This window comes from Schistocerca gregaria, chromosome 6 (assembly GCF_023897955.1).
Source record: "Schistocerca gregaria isolate iqSchGreg1 chromosome 6, iqSchGreg1.2, whole genome shotgun sequence".
Classification (NCBI taxonomy): domain Eukaryota; kingdom Metazoa; phylum Arthropoda; class Insecta; order Orthoptera; family Acrididae; genus Schistocerca; species Schistocerca gregaria.
In genome coordinates, this window is record NC_064925.1 from 93,719,198 (window position 1) to 93,736,844 (window position 17,647).

General features: G+C 47.2%; 1 protein-coding gene across 1 annotated transcript in view; it reads left to right on the forward strand.

Moving 5' to 3' along the window:
* Nucleotides 1-14,065, forward strand: part of LOC126278469 (coiled-coil and C2 domain-containing protein 1-like) — a 164,892-nt gene extending 150,827 nt beyond the window's left edge. Inside the window, exon 5 of the mRNA XM_049978613.1 lies at nucleotides 13,505-14,065. Coding sequence (XP_049834570.1) covers nucleotides 13,505-14,012 — 508 coding nt within the window. The 3' untranslated portion in view covers nucleotides 14,013-14,065. The remainder of the gene's footprint in view (nucleotides 1-13,504) is intronic.
* Nucleotides 14,066-17,647: the final 3,582 nt, after the last annotated feature.

Genomic DNA, 17,647 nt, shown 5'->3' on the forward strand with positions numbered 1-17,647 from the left:
GCTCTTCGTGTAATTCATAGTCTTGGAAAGAAACAGCATATTTTGCATATTTCCACTCTATAATGTCTTCTCATATATATTATAATTACGAAAGTTGATGGGTGTGTTAATATGTCTCTTATTCCTTCATGCTGAAACGGCAGGACAGATTTGGATGAAATTCGGAATAGAGATAGCTTATAACCTGAATTAACAAACAGGCGACCTTATATATGCCTACTTATTAGAAGGGGTGGGGGAGGGGTATAAATCAGAAGTGTAGCCCATGACGGGGGTATTCCTTTAGTTGCCTTATTATCAGTGACAGTTACTGTATATTAGTTATTATTTAAACGAATCAAAACACACTTTATGCATTATTTGCTCATTCATTATTTCAGAATGGGAGCACATAGTTTCGACTTTTGAGAAACCTCCACAAAATAATGAAAGAAAAAATTTTATGGCTAACTAAATTTCCAGTTTTCGTGCAGTAAAACTGCCGTATGAAGCATTGCATATTAATTTATTACTTCCTTACTACCAAATTTGCTAGCGACATACTTCGCAGATGGTATTCACATATACGACTGAAGTTGCCAGAAAAATTATATCGTTGCATGACACACAGTTTAGAAGCTATTATGTCAAATATTGAGATGTGTGACAAACTGCGGAATCATATATGACTTTTAGATTTGTTACTACTTTACTACTTACTCAATTCACATCACATTTCCCAAACAGTAGCGACATATACCACTGGATGTACCTATAAATTGATATCATTGTGTGAGCCATAGTTCAGGATACATGACTTAATAAAAAAGTGAGCTCCTTGAAAATGAAACTGTAGTCCAATATTCCCTAGTGATACAGGAGAAGTATATGTACAAAGTCATGTGAAATATGTTGAATGCAAGCGAAATGTATTTGACATTTGCGTATGCTGGCAGAGACACCGGTAAAAAGCAGAACCACTGGTAAAAAGTTGGTCCTAAACGCCTGGAACGGTTTCGAACAAATTTGCTACATGCATTAGATACAGTGTCGAACCAAATACTTTGAAAGTAAGAAGCACCAGCCTCTTATTGCAGTTGGTGTGATCATATGGACAGCGAATGGCGAGGAGGAGATGGACAGTCAGAGAGAGGAAAGGTGAGGATGGACAATGACGATGGGAAGAGGGGTCGACGGAGAGTATGCAAGTAGGATACGAACAGAGAGAGGAGGAGGCGAATTGGATTTGGATAGTGAAAGGGATGAGAAGTGACAGGAAAGATAGAGCAAAGGAAAAGCATTAGATACAGTGTCGATCGAGATACTTTGAAAGTAAGAAGCACCAGCCTCTTATTGCAGTTGGTGTGATCATATGGACAGCGAATGGCGAGGAGATGGACAGTCAGAGAGAGGAAAGGTGAGGATGGACAATGACGGTGGGAAGAGGTGTCGACGGAGAGTATGCAAGTAGGATACGAACAGAGACAGGAGGAGGGGAATTGGATTTGGATAGTGAAAGGGATGACAAGTGACAGGAAAGAGAGAGCAAAGGAAGTGATGGACAGGTAAAAGAAAGAGGAGGAGATGGACAGCGAGAGGAAGGAGAATGGAAAGGAGGAGATGAGCAGTGTGGAGATGGAAGTGGACAGTATATCGGGGTAGAGTAGATGAACAGAGAGAATGCGTGAAGGAGATGGTAAAAACAAAGTGGAGGAGGCGATGGAGAGAGGCGAAAAGAGAAGATGGACTAACAGCAGATTGGAATATATACAATCGTGAATACCTTTTTTAATGGATAACTCTTTAACAGGGGGTAGCACTGCGGGGTGCAGTTTGTATGGAATAGTGTTTGGTGGTAAGACCCTTAGAAAGAAAGTATTGACTACGCAAAAGCGAACATCAAGTGGTATTACCTGCTCTAATCATTAGGAATATCTTGAAGAAATTATGCACTGTAGATGCACCGTCTCAATGCATATATACGCAAATGAAATTCGACACAAATAATCCATAACACTTCCCAAAAAATAATGATGTCCATACCTAATACTCTAGATGAAAGATGACCTTTATTACCGATTATTAGAGCGGCCAGTGCCTCAGAAATGAGTTCAATATGCAGCAAAATGTTTTTTGATCGTTTGCGCAATAATATAAAATATCTGACAAGTATCAAACCAGTTTTTCAGACCAACCTTAATTATTTGCCCCTGAAGAACTTCACTCCATGGACGAATTTCAAATAAAATTTGGTATTTTCTAAGTACAAAAACTGAAGCAAGCGTACGTTTTCAAATACAGAATGCGGTAAATTGGTGATCTGGGAATTAAATAAAAAACTAATGAACACTTACTAAGTTAAATTTTTATTTTTCTATATTGAGCAATAAAGGAAGTTTCTAATTAAATGACTGAAACAGTATTTCTGGCAAATGTCTACCTTCACAATCTACACACTGCCGCAACGGTTTTCTGAAATTCTCATGCGCTCTTTCAAACATGGCTTCATATTCTTGAAACTTCTGCCTCAATATTGCCCTGTAGGTCTTCCAGGGTGTTGGGACGATTGCGATACACCTTTGATTCCAGGTAACCCCAAAGAAAAAAATCGCTTGGGGCTATGTTTGGTGGTCGTGCTGGCCAGTTGAGATTCCCCATCCGAGTGATAAGCCTTCCAGGAAATGTTTGCCTCAAAAAATTTGTGGTAATGCCCGCTGTATGTGCAGTGGCACCGTCTTGTTGAAGCCAGGTATCCTGTAAGTGCATTACCTCGAAAGCCGGTTGAAAAAACTCTTGCAGCACAGTTAAGTAACGATCCGATTTCATAGTTACAGGAAAAATAAGGGACAATGATGCCTACTCATGATATGCAGTTCTCAGTGGAGGCGTCTGTGGTGAATTTGCATGGGGTTCGTGTCGCACCACCATCACATATTCTGTTTGTTTACACACCCACTGAGGTGAAAATGTGCCTCATCAGAAAAGAACACATGTGCATCACGGGGTATGGTTGGAAGCATGTCTTCACAAGACGTTCTTGGTGTTACATAGTACCGTACTGACAACTGCTGAACCACGCACATTTTATACGGGTGATAACTCAGTCCATTATTAAATATACCATGGAGAGAACGTCTTGAAATGCTAAGAGCAAGTGCGTGTTTGCGAGCTATTTCGGAGACTGCAGTACTGCTGCTCTAACTTGTTTCACACTTTGTGGTGTTATAACGCTACTCACAGGGCCTCTTCGCACAGATAACCCATTCCCTGTTGTTCTGAATGCATTTACCCAGTTTAAAAGTGATTGGCGTCTAGGAACACGCCCGCATGGGGATACTGCAAATTGCAAACGAAAAGCACGCTGCACTGTAATGACAGCGTGGAAATTCGAGAAATACCCTCCAAATTATAAAACAGCAATGTACCGCCCTCCTCCCTGCACAAACGCCTATATCTCTCAAAAGCAAACAAAATAGTTTTTAACTGTTGTTTAATAAACAGTATTAAAACTAATGCAGACATTTCGAAACCCAGCTCTCGCTATTCGTCTACGAGACTCAGAGGGCCATAGACAAGGGTTCCCAGGTAGATGCCGTATTTCTTGACTTTCGCAAGGCGTTTGATACAGTTCCCCACAGTCGTTTAACGAAAAAAGTAAGAGCATATGGACTATCAGACCAATTGTGTGATTGGATTGAAGAGTTCCTAGATAACAGAACGCAGCATGACGTTCTCAATGGAGAGAAGTCTTCCGAAGTAAGACTGATTTCATATGTGCCGCAGGGGAGTGTCGTAGGACCGTTGATATTCACAATATAAATAAATGACCTTGTGGATAGCACCGGAAGTTCAATGAGGCTTATTGCGGATGACGCTGTAGTTTATCGAGGTATTGTAAAAATGGAAAACGGTACTGAAATGCAGGAGGACCTGCAACGAATTAATGCATGTTTGAGGGAATGGCAATTGAATCTCAATAAAAACAAGTGTAATGTGCTGCGAACACAGAGGAAGAAAGATCCTTTATCATTTAGCTACAATATAGCAGGTCAGCAACTGGATGCAGTTAATTCCATAAATTGTCTGGGAGTAGGCATTAGGAGTGATTTAAAATGGAATGACCATATAAAATTAATTGTTGCTAAAGCATATGCCAGACTGAGATTCATTGGAAGAATCCTAAGGAAATGCAGTCCCAAAAAATAAAGGAAGTAGGTTACAGAACACTTGTTCGGCCACTGCTTGATGCTGCTCACCGGTGTGGGATCCGAACAAGATAAGGTTGATAGAAGAGATAGAGATGAACCAACGGAGAGCAGCGCGCTTCGTTACAGGATCATTTGGTAATCGCGAAAGCGTTACGGAGATGATACATAAACTCCAGTTGAAGACTCTGCAAGAGAGACGCTCAGTAGCTCGGTACAGGCTTTTGCTGAAGTTTCGACAACATGCCTTTACCGAGGAGTCAAGCAGTATATCAGTATATCTCGCAAAGAGACCATTGTTGTAGCTGCGACCAGGAGGGTGGCGGGGTAGCACTGACGAAAGGCGTGGCGGAGAGGCCCGCGAACAACACAACGGTAAAGGACGGACACTGCCAACGTAGGACAGAACGTACACGCACCAGGAAGAAAGCAGTCTAGAGAAAGCGACGTGTAAACCAACGTAAGAGAGATAAAACTGACTGGATGAGCGAGTGGACGGCTCTTAAGTACGCTCTCGGGGGCGTCGCTATTGGCCCCTGGGACCACGTGTTCCACTGTGGCGTCCCCACACTAAAAGCGGGCCAGTAGGGGCGCGCCGCGACAACTTACGGTGCAGCTACCTCTATGGGTCTTCGACGTCTATGACGTCTGGCTTGGATTCAAACCAGAACCATGAGTATAAAATCAGAGAGACTAGAGCCCACACAGAGACGTACCGACAATCTTTCTTTCCACGAACAATACGCCCCCAGGGGCTCAGCATTCACTTGCTGAGTACGGGCTTGGCGACCCCGGGGTCCTGAGCTGGGGACTGGTCTGCGCCGCCAGTGTCCTGTCACCGTAACCCTCGAACATGCTTCAGCGACCACCGTACGGCGCGGCGGTGAAATGTTGTGTGCTGCGGGGAATGGTAATCTTGGCTTGACCGCCTGGATTGCGAGGAAGGCCAACCTCTATAAAAACCCCTCAATCTTTCGGTGTGCTCCGCGCCTAGAAGATGCATGGCTGTTGGGGTGGAACAGTCGCAAGCGGGCAACCTCTGGGGCACCTGCCGCACCCCAGTTGTGTAAGGCTTACTCAGGCACGCGGGGCTCTGTCTGAGCGGACTTTTAGTTCCCTAGCTGCTCGTGGGACCGCAATGGACCCTTCGACCTCTACATTTCCCCCTACCAGTGGCTTGGGTGGGCCGCTGGTAGGAAAACACACCCAATCGAAAAAGCGGCTACGCGCTGCGAGTCCTCCAGCGCCTGGTGTTGCTAGAGATTTAACAGAATGTAGTAACGGAGCACATGCTGATAATCAGAATGTGTTTTTGATTATTAAAAGGAAGGAGGGCAGCTTTGAGAGGGTTTCTCCCTTTTACATCCACAAGGGTCTTGAGGGAATTGCAGGAACACTGAAATCTGTAAAGCGACTGCGCAATGGGACTCTGTTAGTTGAAACGTCTAGTTCCCGTCAAGTCGCTGCCCTTCGGAAAGCAAACTGTCTAGGAGAGTACGCTGTCGAGACCGAGCTCCACTCCACTTTGAATTATAGTAAGGGTGTTGTGACGTGTAGGGACTTGGTGGATATCCCCATAGACGTGCTAAAATCTGAGTGGGCTGACGAAGGAATTGTTGACGTGCAGCACATTATGAAACGAGTCAATGGGGACCTCGTCAAATCTGACTCGTTTATTCTCACATTCAGTTGCCCGAGACTCCCAGAGCATGTTAAAGCGGGGTTCTTACGTTTGCCCGTACGGCCATATTTCCCCAACCCAATGCGCTGTTTTAAATGTCAGCGCTTTGGGCATACTACGTTGGGGTGCAATGGGATAGCCACTTGTGGTAAATGTGGTCAGCCTGCCCATGACGGAGCCGATTGTTCATCGCCTGTGAAGTGCGTGAATTGCTCTGGGAGTCACCCTGTCTGGAGCCGGATCTGCCCCATCTATCTCGAAGAACGGAAGGTACAGGAGATTAAAACATCTAAGCGCATCCCCTATGGTGAGGCCAAGAAGCTCTTTAAGGCCATGCAACCTCCTGTGTTTTCCACATCTTTCGCTTCCGCTCTCAAAAAACCGGTACAACTGGCCACTGTTGCTACACAAACGGAGGTTGCTAGTGTTAGCACTAAAACCTGCGCTTGCCAGTGCACTTGTGCTGCTGCGGTTGAATTGCAATCTGCGGCTCTCCCCGCTACATCGGACAAGGCCGTGGTTGCTGACATTGAGGTACTTCCAGCCTCCCCCCATATGGCGCCTTCTGCCCAGGCGAGTCAACCTCCAACTGTTGACAAGGCTCTGCATTCCAAGCCCCCCAAGACAAAGCCTCAGAAGATGAAGGTTCTGCCACCTGAGGAGACTAGTCAGCGTCGGTCCGATGACGAGGCCATCGTACTGTCTGCCATCTCTCGTGGGTCGTCATCGGAGCTTATGGACATTGATGTCGACTGGGGGCGATCTTCTCGCCCCAGGAATAAATCTCCGGCCAGTACGGTCTCTCCTCCAAAGCACAGAGGCAGGGTGAAAGTTCAGCCACCCTGATCACTGGCTCCCATATTACAGTGGAACCTGAATGGGTTCAGGACGCATGTGGCCGAATTACAACTCCTTATACGAGAGTGCCCCTTGTGCTTATGTCTCCAAGAGACACATTTTCGGGCCACTGATTCTCCTTCTTTACGCGGCTATACCGTATATCGAAAAGATGATCTGACGGGGCAAAGGACAAAGGGTGGTGTTGCGGTTTTTGTCCGTGACATGCACCCTTCATCTGAGCTCCCTCTCGTCACCGACTTGCAAGCAGTTGCAGTTGACATTCTTGTGGGTAGGAGGCTCACAGTCTGTTCAGTTTATTTACCACCTCCGGATGCGATAGACTCTGAGGCTCTCACGGACCTTATTAGCCAACCCCCCCGCCCATTTCTTCTTCTGGGGGACTTCAACGCTCATAATGTCTTATGGGGCTCTCCGACTACTTGCCCCAGGGGTCGCATTCTGGAAAGCGTCATGATGTCTGAAGAACTGTGCCTCCTCAACTCTGGTGCTCCCACTCATTTCTGTACTGCTTCCGGATCGTCATCGGCTATTGACCTTTCCTTTTGCTCTCCAGCACTCGCGGATTCTGCTCTGTGGGAGGCTGCAGCTGACCTCCATTCTAGTGACCACTTCCCCCTCTGGATTCGCCTCCTGGATGAGGCTGTGGCATTTCCAGTGCCGCCACGGTGGCACCTTTGCAGAGCTGACTGGACACTTTTCAGCCAACTGGTTGTTTTGGAACACCGTGCCAGCGTCCACGAATGGGTAGACCATGTTGCAGCCGTGATCTCACATGCTGCTGAATTGTCAATCCCACGGTCATCCGGTCATCCCAAGAGGCGTCCTGTCCCTTGGTGGACCACTGAGTGCCACTCAGCCATCCGCGCCCGCCGTGCAGCACTGCGCCGCTTCAAGTGCCGTCCCTCAGCTGACAATCTTGCGGCCTTTCGGGTGACAAGGGCCAGAGCGCGGTGAGTGATTAAAGAGAGCAAACGACGGTCATGGCAATCGTTCTTGAATTCCATCTCTCGCTCCACTAGTTCTACGAAAATATGGGAAGCCATCAGGAGGATTTCCGGGAAACTCAGCCAGCTCCCTGTCACGGCATCGCTGCATCAGGGATGTCTCCTCACGGCGCCGAGAGACATTGCCCAGACACTGGCCATGCATTTTGCGGAATCTACCGCCACTATTAACTGTGATCCAGATTTCTGCCGCTACCGCACTGCCATCGAAAGGGGTCACTTGGACTTCCGGTCTCTAAATTCTGAACCCTATAACTGCCCCTTCACAATGTGGGAACTGGATTCTGCGCTGTCTGTGGCTCATGATACTGCGCCTGGTCATGATCAAATCCGGTACAGCATGCTGCGGCACCTGTTGCTGCCATCCAAGGAAGTTCTCCTGAACTGTTTCAATATGATATGGTTGTCTGGCACGTACCCTGACTCGTGGAGGGAGGCAATTTTGATTCCCCTCCTCAATCCAGGGAAGGAACGAACGCATCCCAGTAGTTATCGGAGTATTGCGTTGACGAGCTGTGTTGGGAAGACGTTGGAACGCATGGTCAACCGCAGCCTGGTTTGGCTGCTCGAGACCAGGCAGCTCCTTAGCCCCTCTCAGTGTGGCTTTCGGAGATGTCGTTCCACTATAGACAACTTAACCCTGCTTGAGGCCGCCATCCAGCAGGCCTTTCTACGTAACCAGCATTGTCTAGGGGTCTTCTTTGACATTAATAAGGCGTATGACACTACTTGGCGCCGCCTTATCCTCCATCAACTCCTTGAGTGGGGCTTTCGTGGCCGTCTCCCCATCTTCATTCGGTCCTTTCTTTCTCACCGCCTCTTTCGGTATCGGGTTGGTAATGTGCTATCGGATTTGTACGTGCAGGAGAAAGGTGTTCCTCAGGGCAGCGTTTTAAGTGTCACCCTCTTTGCCGTTGCTATTAACAGTATCACGTCCACTATCCGGAGTCCTGCCCAATGCTCCTTGTTTGTGGACGATTTTGCTGTTTTCTGTTCTTCCTCCAGTCTTGTCACTGCTAGTCGGCAGTTGCAGCTTACGATAAAGCACTTAGAGGCATGGACTGCGAAGACGGGTTTTACCTTTTCTGCAGACAAATCTGTGTGTGTTCATTTTAATCGTTCTCGGCGTCTTGTTACCTCCCCTGAATTGCGTCTGAGGGACACCGTTCTTCCTTTTAGAGACACTGTGAGGTTCCTGGGCCTCACTTTTGATTCCAAGTTGTCGTGGTAGCCTCACCTTAAAGACCTCAAGGTGCGGGCCCTGAAGGCACTGAATATTTTGAAGTGTCTGAGCCATCGGTCCTGGGGAGCAGATCGGGCGCGTCTGCTGCAGTTTTATAGGGCTTTCGTCCGATCGCGTCTTGACTATGCTTGCACCGTGTATGGGTCAGCAAGGCCTTCGTATCTGAAGATCCTTGACGCAGTACACCATGAGGGTATCAGGCTGGCCTCTCGTGCCTTCCGTACCTGTCACATCTCCAGCCTGTGTGCTGAGGCAGGGGAACCGCCGCTCGCCATCCGGCGGAAACTCCTCATGGTGCGACGGGTGTGTCATTTCCTTGCCTGTCCTACCTCCCCTGCGTACCCTACCGTTGCCCGACCGCCTATGGAACGTCTCTTTTCCAGTCGTCCCAGGGCAACAAAACCATTTGGGATTCGTGCCAAGCATTTGCTTGAGTCCCTTGGTGTGGAGCGTGTGGCCCCCCAACGACAAGGTTTTACTCGCCTGCCTCCCTGGTTGCTCCAGAGGCCCAGCATCCTTCTAGACTTGTCGGAGAACCGGAGGAACTGTTCTCCGGAGTTTGTATTTACCTCCTTGTTTTACGATATTTTAAACCAGCATCTGGACCATGTAACTGTATTCACAGATGGCTCTAAACAGGGGGACTCTGTTGGTTTCGCTGTTGTTTTCCCTGATCGAGTCGTCAAGTTACGGCTTCCTGCGGCGTTTACCATCCTCGATGCCGAATTTTTTGCAATCTTTCGGGCATTGGAGCAGATGAGATGTGTTACCAGTCTTAAGTTCCTCATCTTTTCTGACTCCCTGAGTGCCCTTCAGACCATGCAACACTTGTACCCAGCGGATACGGTCGTCCAGAACATCCATGGTGCCCTACTCCACCTGCAACGGCAGGGGAAGGAGGTTTCTTTCTGCTGGGTGCCGGGGCACGTGGGTATTAGGGGAAACGAACTGGCGGATGTGGCTGCCAAAGATGCATGTTCCCTCCCTCACGTTGTTGAATGTGCCGTCCCAGGGCACAGACGGGTTTTACCTTTTCTGCAGACAAATCTGTGTGTGTTCATTTTAATCGTTCTCGGCGTCTTTTTACCTCCCCTGAATTGGGTCTGAGGGACACCGTTCTTCCTTTTAGAGACACTGTGAGGTTCCTGCGCCTCACTTTTGATTCCAAGTTGTCGTGGGCATCAATGGGAAGATGAGTGGTTGGCAGTTTCTGACAATAAGCTGCGTCTGGTAAAGGCCACTACGCGACCATGGCGTACGTCCTACCAGTCATACAGGCGGGATGAGGGTCTCCTCACTCGCCTCCGCATTGGACACAGTCCCTTCACGCATGGTTTTTTACTCCGGCGGGAGGACCCCCCAAGCTGCAGTGATTGTGGCGTCCAGATTACTGTCCGCCACATTTTACTTGACTGTCTTTTATTCTCTGACCAGAGGGCGGTGGTTTCCTTGCCACCGGATTTGCCCTCTATTTTGCAAGACGACGCAGCGACTGTGGTTAAGGTCTTACGGTTTTGTGTCCTGTCCAATCTGTTGCCTCGGATTTTAGGGAGAAGGTTTTAATGTGCTGCTGGGTGACTGGCTCACCCAGGTTTTAGGTAAGAGGTCCGCCAGTCACGATTACCTCCTTGTTTCCCTTCGGTATCTGTTCTCTTTTCCTTGTGTTTCCTTTCCTTTTTTAGTGTGTTTCTTCTCGTCTTGTTTTGCTTCTGTATGTGCGCATTTGGAACTGCGTCAGGCCTGTGTCTTTTAGCCGTTCTCCTTGTTCGGCGTCCGTCTTCGCCCCTTCGCCGCTTGTGTTCCTGTTTCTATGCGTTTGGGCGCTGATGACCACGCTGTTTAGCGCCCGTAAACCTCAAACACACACACACACACACACACACGAACAATACGAGACTGAAATAGAAGGGAGAATCGATAGTGGTGCTCAACGTACCCTCCGCCACACACCATCAGGTGGCTTGCAGAGTATGCATGTACATGTAGATATAGATTATGATTAACGCTAATCATGTATACATATAGTGAAAACTTAGTCATTAAACATCCCACCCCGCATTACCCCATCCTCCATGTCGACCCTTTCCTGACAGCCGCAGGAAGGCTAACCATTTTGCTTCCCACCTGTCCAAGGTCTCCTCCATTCCTGACGATCCCCATTCTGATTACTCCCTCTTCCCCACCGTCCTTGATCGCACTGACACCTGTGTCCCCCTGCTCGCCCCTAGCTTCCAGTACTTGGATCAGTTACCCCCCTCAGACATCAACACTCCCATCACAATACAAAAGACATCACACTCGCCCTCCGCTCCAAACGCAACACCGCCCCCAGTCATGGTGGCGTCACCTACCGTCACCTCAAGGAATCCCCTCCATCCTTCCTGTCTGTCCTTGCTACCCTGTACAATGTCCTCCTCTCCACTGGATTTTACCCCAACATGTGGAAGACTTCCCATGTCCTGCTGGTCCATAAACCTAACAAACACCCCTCTGATATCTCTTCCTATCGTCCAATCTTCCTCACCTCTGTGTTCAGTAAGGTCTTCGAGGCCCTCCTCTCTCGCCATATTCACCGCCACCTTAACCAGCACCACCTCCTTCCTCTTACCCAATGTGGCTTCCGGCCTTCCTTCTCCGCTGACCAGCAGCTCCTCAACCTTACCAATCTTCTTTCCCTCCAACTTAACTCCCGTCGCTCCACTGACTTTGTTTCCCTTGATCTCCAGAACGCCTATGACCGTGTCTGGCATCCCGGGCTTCTCTACAAACTCCAGACCTATGCTCTCCCCATCAACTTTGTCCATCTTGTTGCTTCCTTCCTCTCCCATCGTCCCTCCTCTGTGACTATCCACAATTCCATCTCCCATACTCTCTACCCCTCTGCCGGCGTGCCCCAAAGTTCTCTCCTTTCCCCTCTTCTCTATCTCCTTTACACTGCTGATATGCCCAAACCTCCCCTCCTGTTCATCTTCTCCAGCTCGCTGATGACACCACCCGCCTTCCTAGCCCTTTGTCCTACCATTCAACGGCCCCAACGTACCCTCTAGACCCATCTTGACCAATTCACCACTTGGTGCAACCAGTGGTTCCTCTGTGTTAATCCCGCCAAGACCTAGGCGATCATCATAGGCCGCACCACCCACTCCTTCCACCTCGATGATTTCTAACACACCATTTATGGCCGTCCTATCCACCTCACTGCTACCCTCAAATACCTTGGCCTCACGCTCGACCTCACCAGGACTCCCCATCTCCTTACCATCCAAAACAAAGCTCACAACCGCCTCCGCCTCCTGAAACTCCTCTCTGGCCGGATATGGGGTGTGCATCCTTCCACTATCCTTCACACCTACAAATCCTTGATCCGCCCCATCCTTTGTTAAGCCAGCGTTGCTTAGATTTCCGCCCCTCCCCAGTTCTGTAAAGCCCTCCAAATCCTCGAACGCCATGAGCTCCGCCAAGCCTTCTGCATCCGCCTTCCATCCCCCATGCGCATCCTCTACGACCTCATCCCCTTCCCCCACCTTCTCCTTTAACACATCTGCACACTATACATTGTCCGCCGCCTTGATCCCCCTCACACCCTGGTGTCTCCCTTCCTCTCCACCCCTAAGTAGTTGCCTCACCTTTACCGTTGTGTCCCACCCTCTCTCACCTCCACACCATCTCCTTTCCAAACGCAACTTCCACCATCTACCCCTCCCGGATCATGAGCTTCGCCTTGACATCTACCCTTCCTACCAACTCTAACCCCATCTTCCTGCCTCCTCCTGAGCGGATTCCCCCCCCCCCTCGTATTCCACCTCCATCTCTTGTGCCTCCTTTCAGTGACTCTGCGCTCCCTCCTGCCCTGTCTTCCCCCTTCCTCTCCCGCCCCACGTGTCTCCTGCCTCTTCGTGAACGCAATGATGCCCCTCTGCTCTTCATCCCACCGCTTCCCCAGCTGCTCCATGCTGTCTCCTCCTTCTCCAGCCTCTCTGAACTTTCCCTCGGCAGGTCCCACCTGGCAGTTTTATTCTTCGTCATGTGTGCTCCAAGTGGGTTTTAGCGTGTTGTTCTGAAGTTTTGTTAATACTATGGCCGACCTTTACCCTGTGCATGCGCATCTAGTATCTTCTCTGTGTTTTAAGAATCGCCAACTGTGTTTTTTAACTTTCTGGTGACTTTTTTAACTGTCCCCCATGAACGTCTCCATGTCCGTGTATTTTTACCTCCATTTTCTCCCCTTACCCTGTTTTACAGTCCCCTCTTTTATCTCCTTATATATGTATCATTTTATTCTAGTTTTAGTTGTCGTGTCACTCTGCTGAAGAGTGGCGGATTGTGCCTCTGACAGCCCTCCCCTGCCTGTATGGGGCAGGGGAATGAAATCACAATTTAAAAAAATTCATTAGACATAACATCGTTAAGAGAAGTAACTAAGTACCGAATAACCACCGGTTCCATACGAATGTGACATATAGCGTTTGATATGTTTGGAGCGTGCTGGGTTTCTGAATATCATCGTGAGTCGGGTTGTTTGTGTTTTCAGCGGCGTGAGCAGCACGCTGCCGCGCCGGGGGCGATACGGCGGCGGTGTCGGAGGCGGCTCTGGCCTGGGCCCGAGTGGGGGCGGCCCGGGGGCGGACAGCAGCCAGTCGCCGCTGCTGGGGGCGTCGCAGCTGTCTCTGCTGCAGCGCCAGCCGCCCCCCAGCCCGCCGTGCCCGGCGCGCGCCGCCGCCGACCTCGCGTCCTACGACTACCATGCGCAGCAGCTGGAGCGCTTCCTCATGGAGTACCGCAGCCTCCAACGGCAGCTGTCGCGCATGAAGATGGCCGTGGACCGCCGCCGCGGGCTGGGGGCCGCGTCCACCGCGTCGGCAGCCGCGGGGGCGGCGACGGTATCAGCGGTAGTGGCGGCGGCCCCCGCCTCCAGTCCGCCCAGTGCTGGAGCCACGTCGCCGCCTCCCTACTGGCTGGGGACGACCAAGGCTACGGCGCCCGCCTCCGCCGCTCCACAGCACCGCCGCTTCAGCGGGGGTGACTTCTTCCTGAGCTGAGATCTGCAGCTGCCCATCCCAGCTATGCAACACGGAGGAGTCTCTTGCAAAGCCCATGTTTGCAGGCCTCCCTATTTTTAAAGGGACTCATACTGTGTCAACTTTTCTTGCTACTTATTCTGTCATTTTCTGTATTGGGATCAGCTCTATAGCTGGTCTCTGAATCCCGTCTGATGAATCATTGTTCGAGTCCCAGAAATTCCTTTGGGTTGTGCAGTGTCTTGCTAACTTCCTGAACACAACTGGAGAACAATTAGCCCCTAATAATAGACACCATGACGCGATGGATGTCGCAGGTGCTTGCTCAGAAAAAACAGTCATATAAAACATATTAATATATGGTGTGACTGAAGAGAATGGTACTACAATCGAGTAACTCCAGTTCTCCAATTAGTGAAGTGCTTCACGAATTGGAACTGAAGGAGCTGCCGGGACGATGTCTGATAGTGACATCTTCCTCCACATTGAGGTCGAATGGAGCCTCCCCAGTAAACGACAACACTAGCGACTGGCATGGCGTCGATATCTGTAAGAGAGCTTGGAGGTTTCTTCAGTTTCTCAGACTAAGGGACCTCCTTCCAGACCATGCCACCAGACAAACATCTTTGATCGTCAGCAGGTACCGAGAACGGGACTTCAGCATTACCAGCGAGAAACACTGACCACTACTTCTCTCAGACGGTCCTGTAGTTCTGACTGACGTCTGGGATCTCCAGTTCAGTACTCTATGCAGCTTACATTCCACAAGAGTATGGTGCTATTAAACAGTGAGTTATCTTTTTATTAGATGGAAAAGGTCAAATTTTCTCAATTACGTTCAGTTATTTTGTTATTTCACATATTAAATAGCACCAGGAAAACAATCCACAAATTTTCACTCTACTGTTCCGTAAGAATTGTTCATCGTATTTTTAAAAATATGCGTTCAATTTGCTTCTCCTTCTTCTTCCTACCAGGATTGCCCTGTTTGTCTGCCTCATGCACTGGACCAGCTGCTGCCCCATGTCTTGGATGGTCGTCTGGGCAGTCTTTTCCCTCACAGTCTTTCGTGTTTACAAATTTGAACTAGTCTTCTGAGGTCCATACTTTCCACATGTTCCTACCAATTTCATTTTCTTGTTTTCATCCATTTGTTAATATTTTGTATTCTACACTGTCCCCTTTTCGACACATCTGTTCTTTTCTCCGATATGGTTACTCACTGCATCTATTTTAGTACTTTTATTTCCATTTCAATTAACTTTTCTCTTATATTCTTCGTTTCTGCTCCAGTTTCTTCTGCGTACAAGTATGTCAAAACAGGATGCATCATTGTTTTATACTTTTTATTTTCCACTGAGTGGTCACAAATTTCTTTCGCCATACAGTATTTTCAAGTGCTTCGCCACTTGAATTTTCACTTCCATGGTTATTTATGTCTGGTAAGAACAGTCCTGAGACAATTAAAACTAGTCACTTATTCAACTGAACACCATCTACTTCTAATTTACAACATGCAGGTGCTCTTGATATTACCATATACTCAGTTCTTTTAGATATTTCTATGTTATGTTGCTTAGCTGTTTTATTAGACTAGCGAAGCAACCTTTATCAACCATCCTAATTTTCTGCCATCAGTGCAGTATCATCAGCAAAAGAAAATACATTTACCAGTTCATTTCCCTTTTTATAGCAAGTTTTCTTTCTTATATCATCAATGATGTGGTCTATTATTAAGCTGAACAGAAGTGGGCTTCATGGACCTTATTGTCTGATTCCTTTATCTAGTATAATTTCATCTGTAAATACGTTGTATATTTTTGTTACCTGTGTGTGTATCTTCTATGAGTTTCAGTAAACCCATTGCTACTCTGTTGTCCATTAAGGTTTCAATTATATCCTTTTTCTGACTCTATCAAAGTATTTAATCCTGCGTTCTGTCTCTAATTACTAATGTTAACACCGTCAAGGTGGTACTAAGCAGGCTAATTCACCGTTAATGATCTAAAATTTGCTTCTTTCTGTTTTTACAGATTGGAATTGTAATATTCTCTTTCCATTCTCTTGATATTCTACCTTACTTCGTGGCATTGTTAAACGAAGTATGAAATTGTTCATGTAATGCGTGTCATGCCTATTTGATCTGGCGCTGGAGACATTCTATTTTCAGGTCTTTTTATTGCAGTGCATGTTTACTCCAATGTGAAGTCTATCTGGTTGTCTTTTCTGTACCTTGGTGACTGGTTTCAGTTCCAACTTTTTATGTCCTTATATTGTAATTTAAAATATTTTTCCCACTGCCATTTGCTTTAGCTCTTGTTATCTCAAAGGTAACATCACCCATAGGCTCGTAGCTGTTCAGTCTCGTAAATCAATGGCTCTTCTGCTCTACCTACATCCCTCTCATCATATAACGTTATATAACGTCTTCATCGTCAGCAGAGTTATAGCTCTGGTGAAAACGTACGCATTGATTACTACTTTGAAATGGATCGATGTTGTTGTTAGATGAGAGTTGAAGAACTAGCGAAAACGACCTGCTAATTAGTAGATGCTGCAATATTTTAGGTCATCACTAAATTTCGCAAATCATTTTCATGTGTTGTAGAAACAAAGTTCGGCAAGGACACTTCAAGTTTGGTTTCGACCAACACGCTGATCTAGAACACTTTATGGTAAACGCTATCTGCCTGATAGCTACCACGTGGAATATAAAATTTCCATGAGAATTGCTTTCTGTTCGCACTACATTCATTCCCTACATCCGTACTCCGACTTAACAAATAGGGGTTACTTTATTTCTGGAAGTGTAGGAACAATTATGATTACTATTCATTTCTTAAGGTGAATTTGTTTGACTGCAAAATTTGCAAGATTCGATATTTTGTACAGTCTTATGAGATCAGCACACGGTTTTGGATTCCACACTCGTTTTCTTTATTCTTTCTCCAAAGCTTGAGTCCAATTCCCATGTTTATATGTTTAGTTGGCTGTTTATTACTCATCTGTGCATGTGGACGAGTGAAACAACGTAGCTTTAGTCATAAGTTATCTGTTATCATTCGCCTCTCTACAAAATAAAATCACCTCAGCACTTTTGCCATTCAAACACAGGATTGAATTTGTTCGGAAATTCATGTATTAAGTGGGTTTTATCTGCAGGAAGTTTCCTTGGTGTTTTTATGTCTCCATTTTAAGTACAACTTTATTTTTCTTTCTTTCCGTAATGGTTGTTCGAACTCTTCTAATGCATTTGAGTAATTGTTCTTGTGAATTCATCTTTCATTATGTTACATCCTCAATGCTAGTCTCTCTATTTCACATTGTGAAAAATGATGTTCTGCATATGCCCAAATTAACTTTCTGGTGACTTAATAGTACAACAAACATCTTGACAGAGTGGATCTGATCAAGGACATTTTCGCTGATGAAATGTGAGTTCTCAGTTCTTAGCGGCTAATTTTTCTGCTAGGCCGTTTCTGTCTTAAAAGTACTGCAAAATTTGTGTTTGTTTTCGGGAACGAGAGTAAGATGAATCATGACGACACATAATGACAAGTTAATGAAATGAGAGACTGAGTGACTGAGAGGTATATTTTCCTCCTCTACATTCCACTACATATCACTGTAAAAATTATCTAGAAGGGCATTATCCG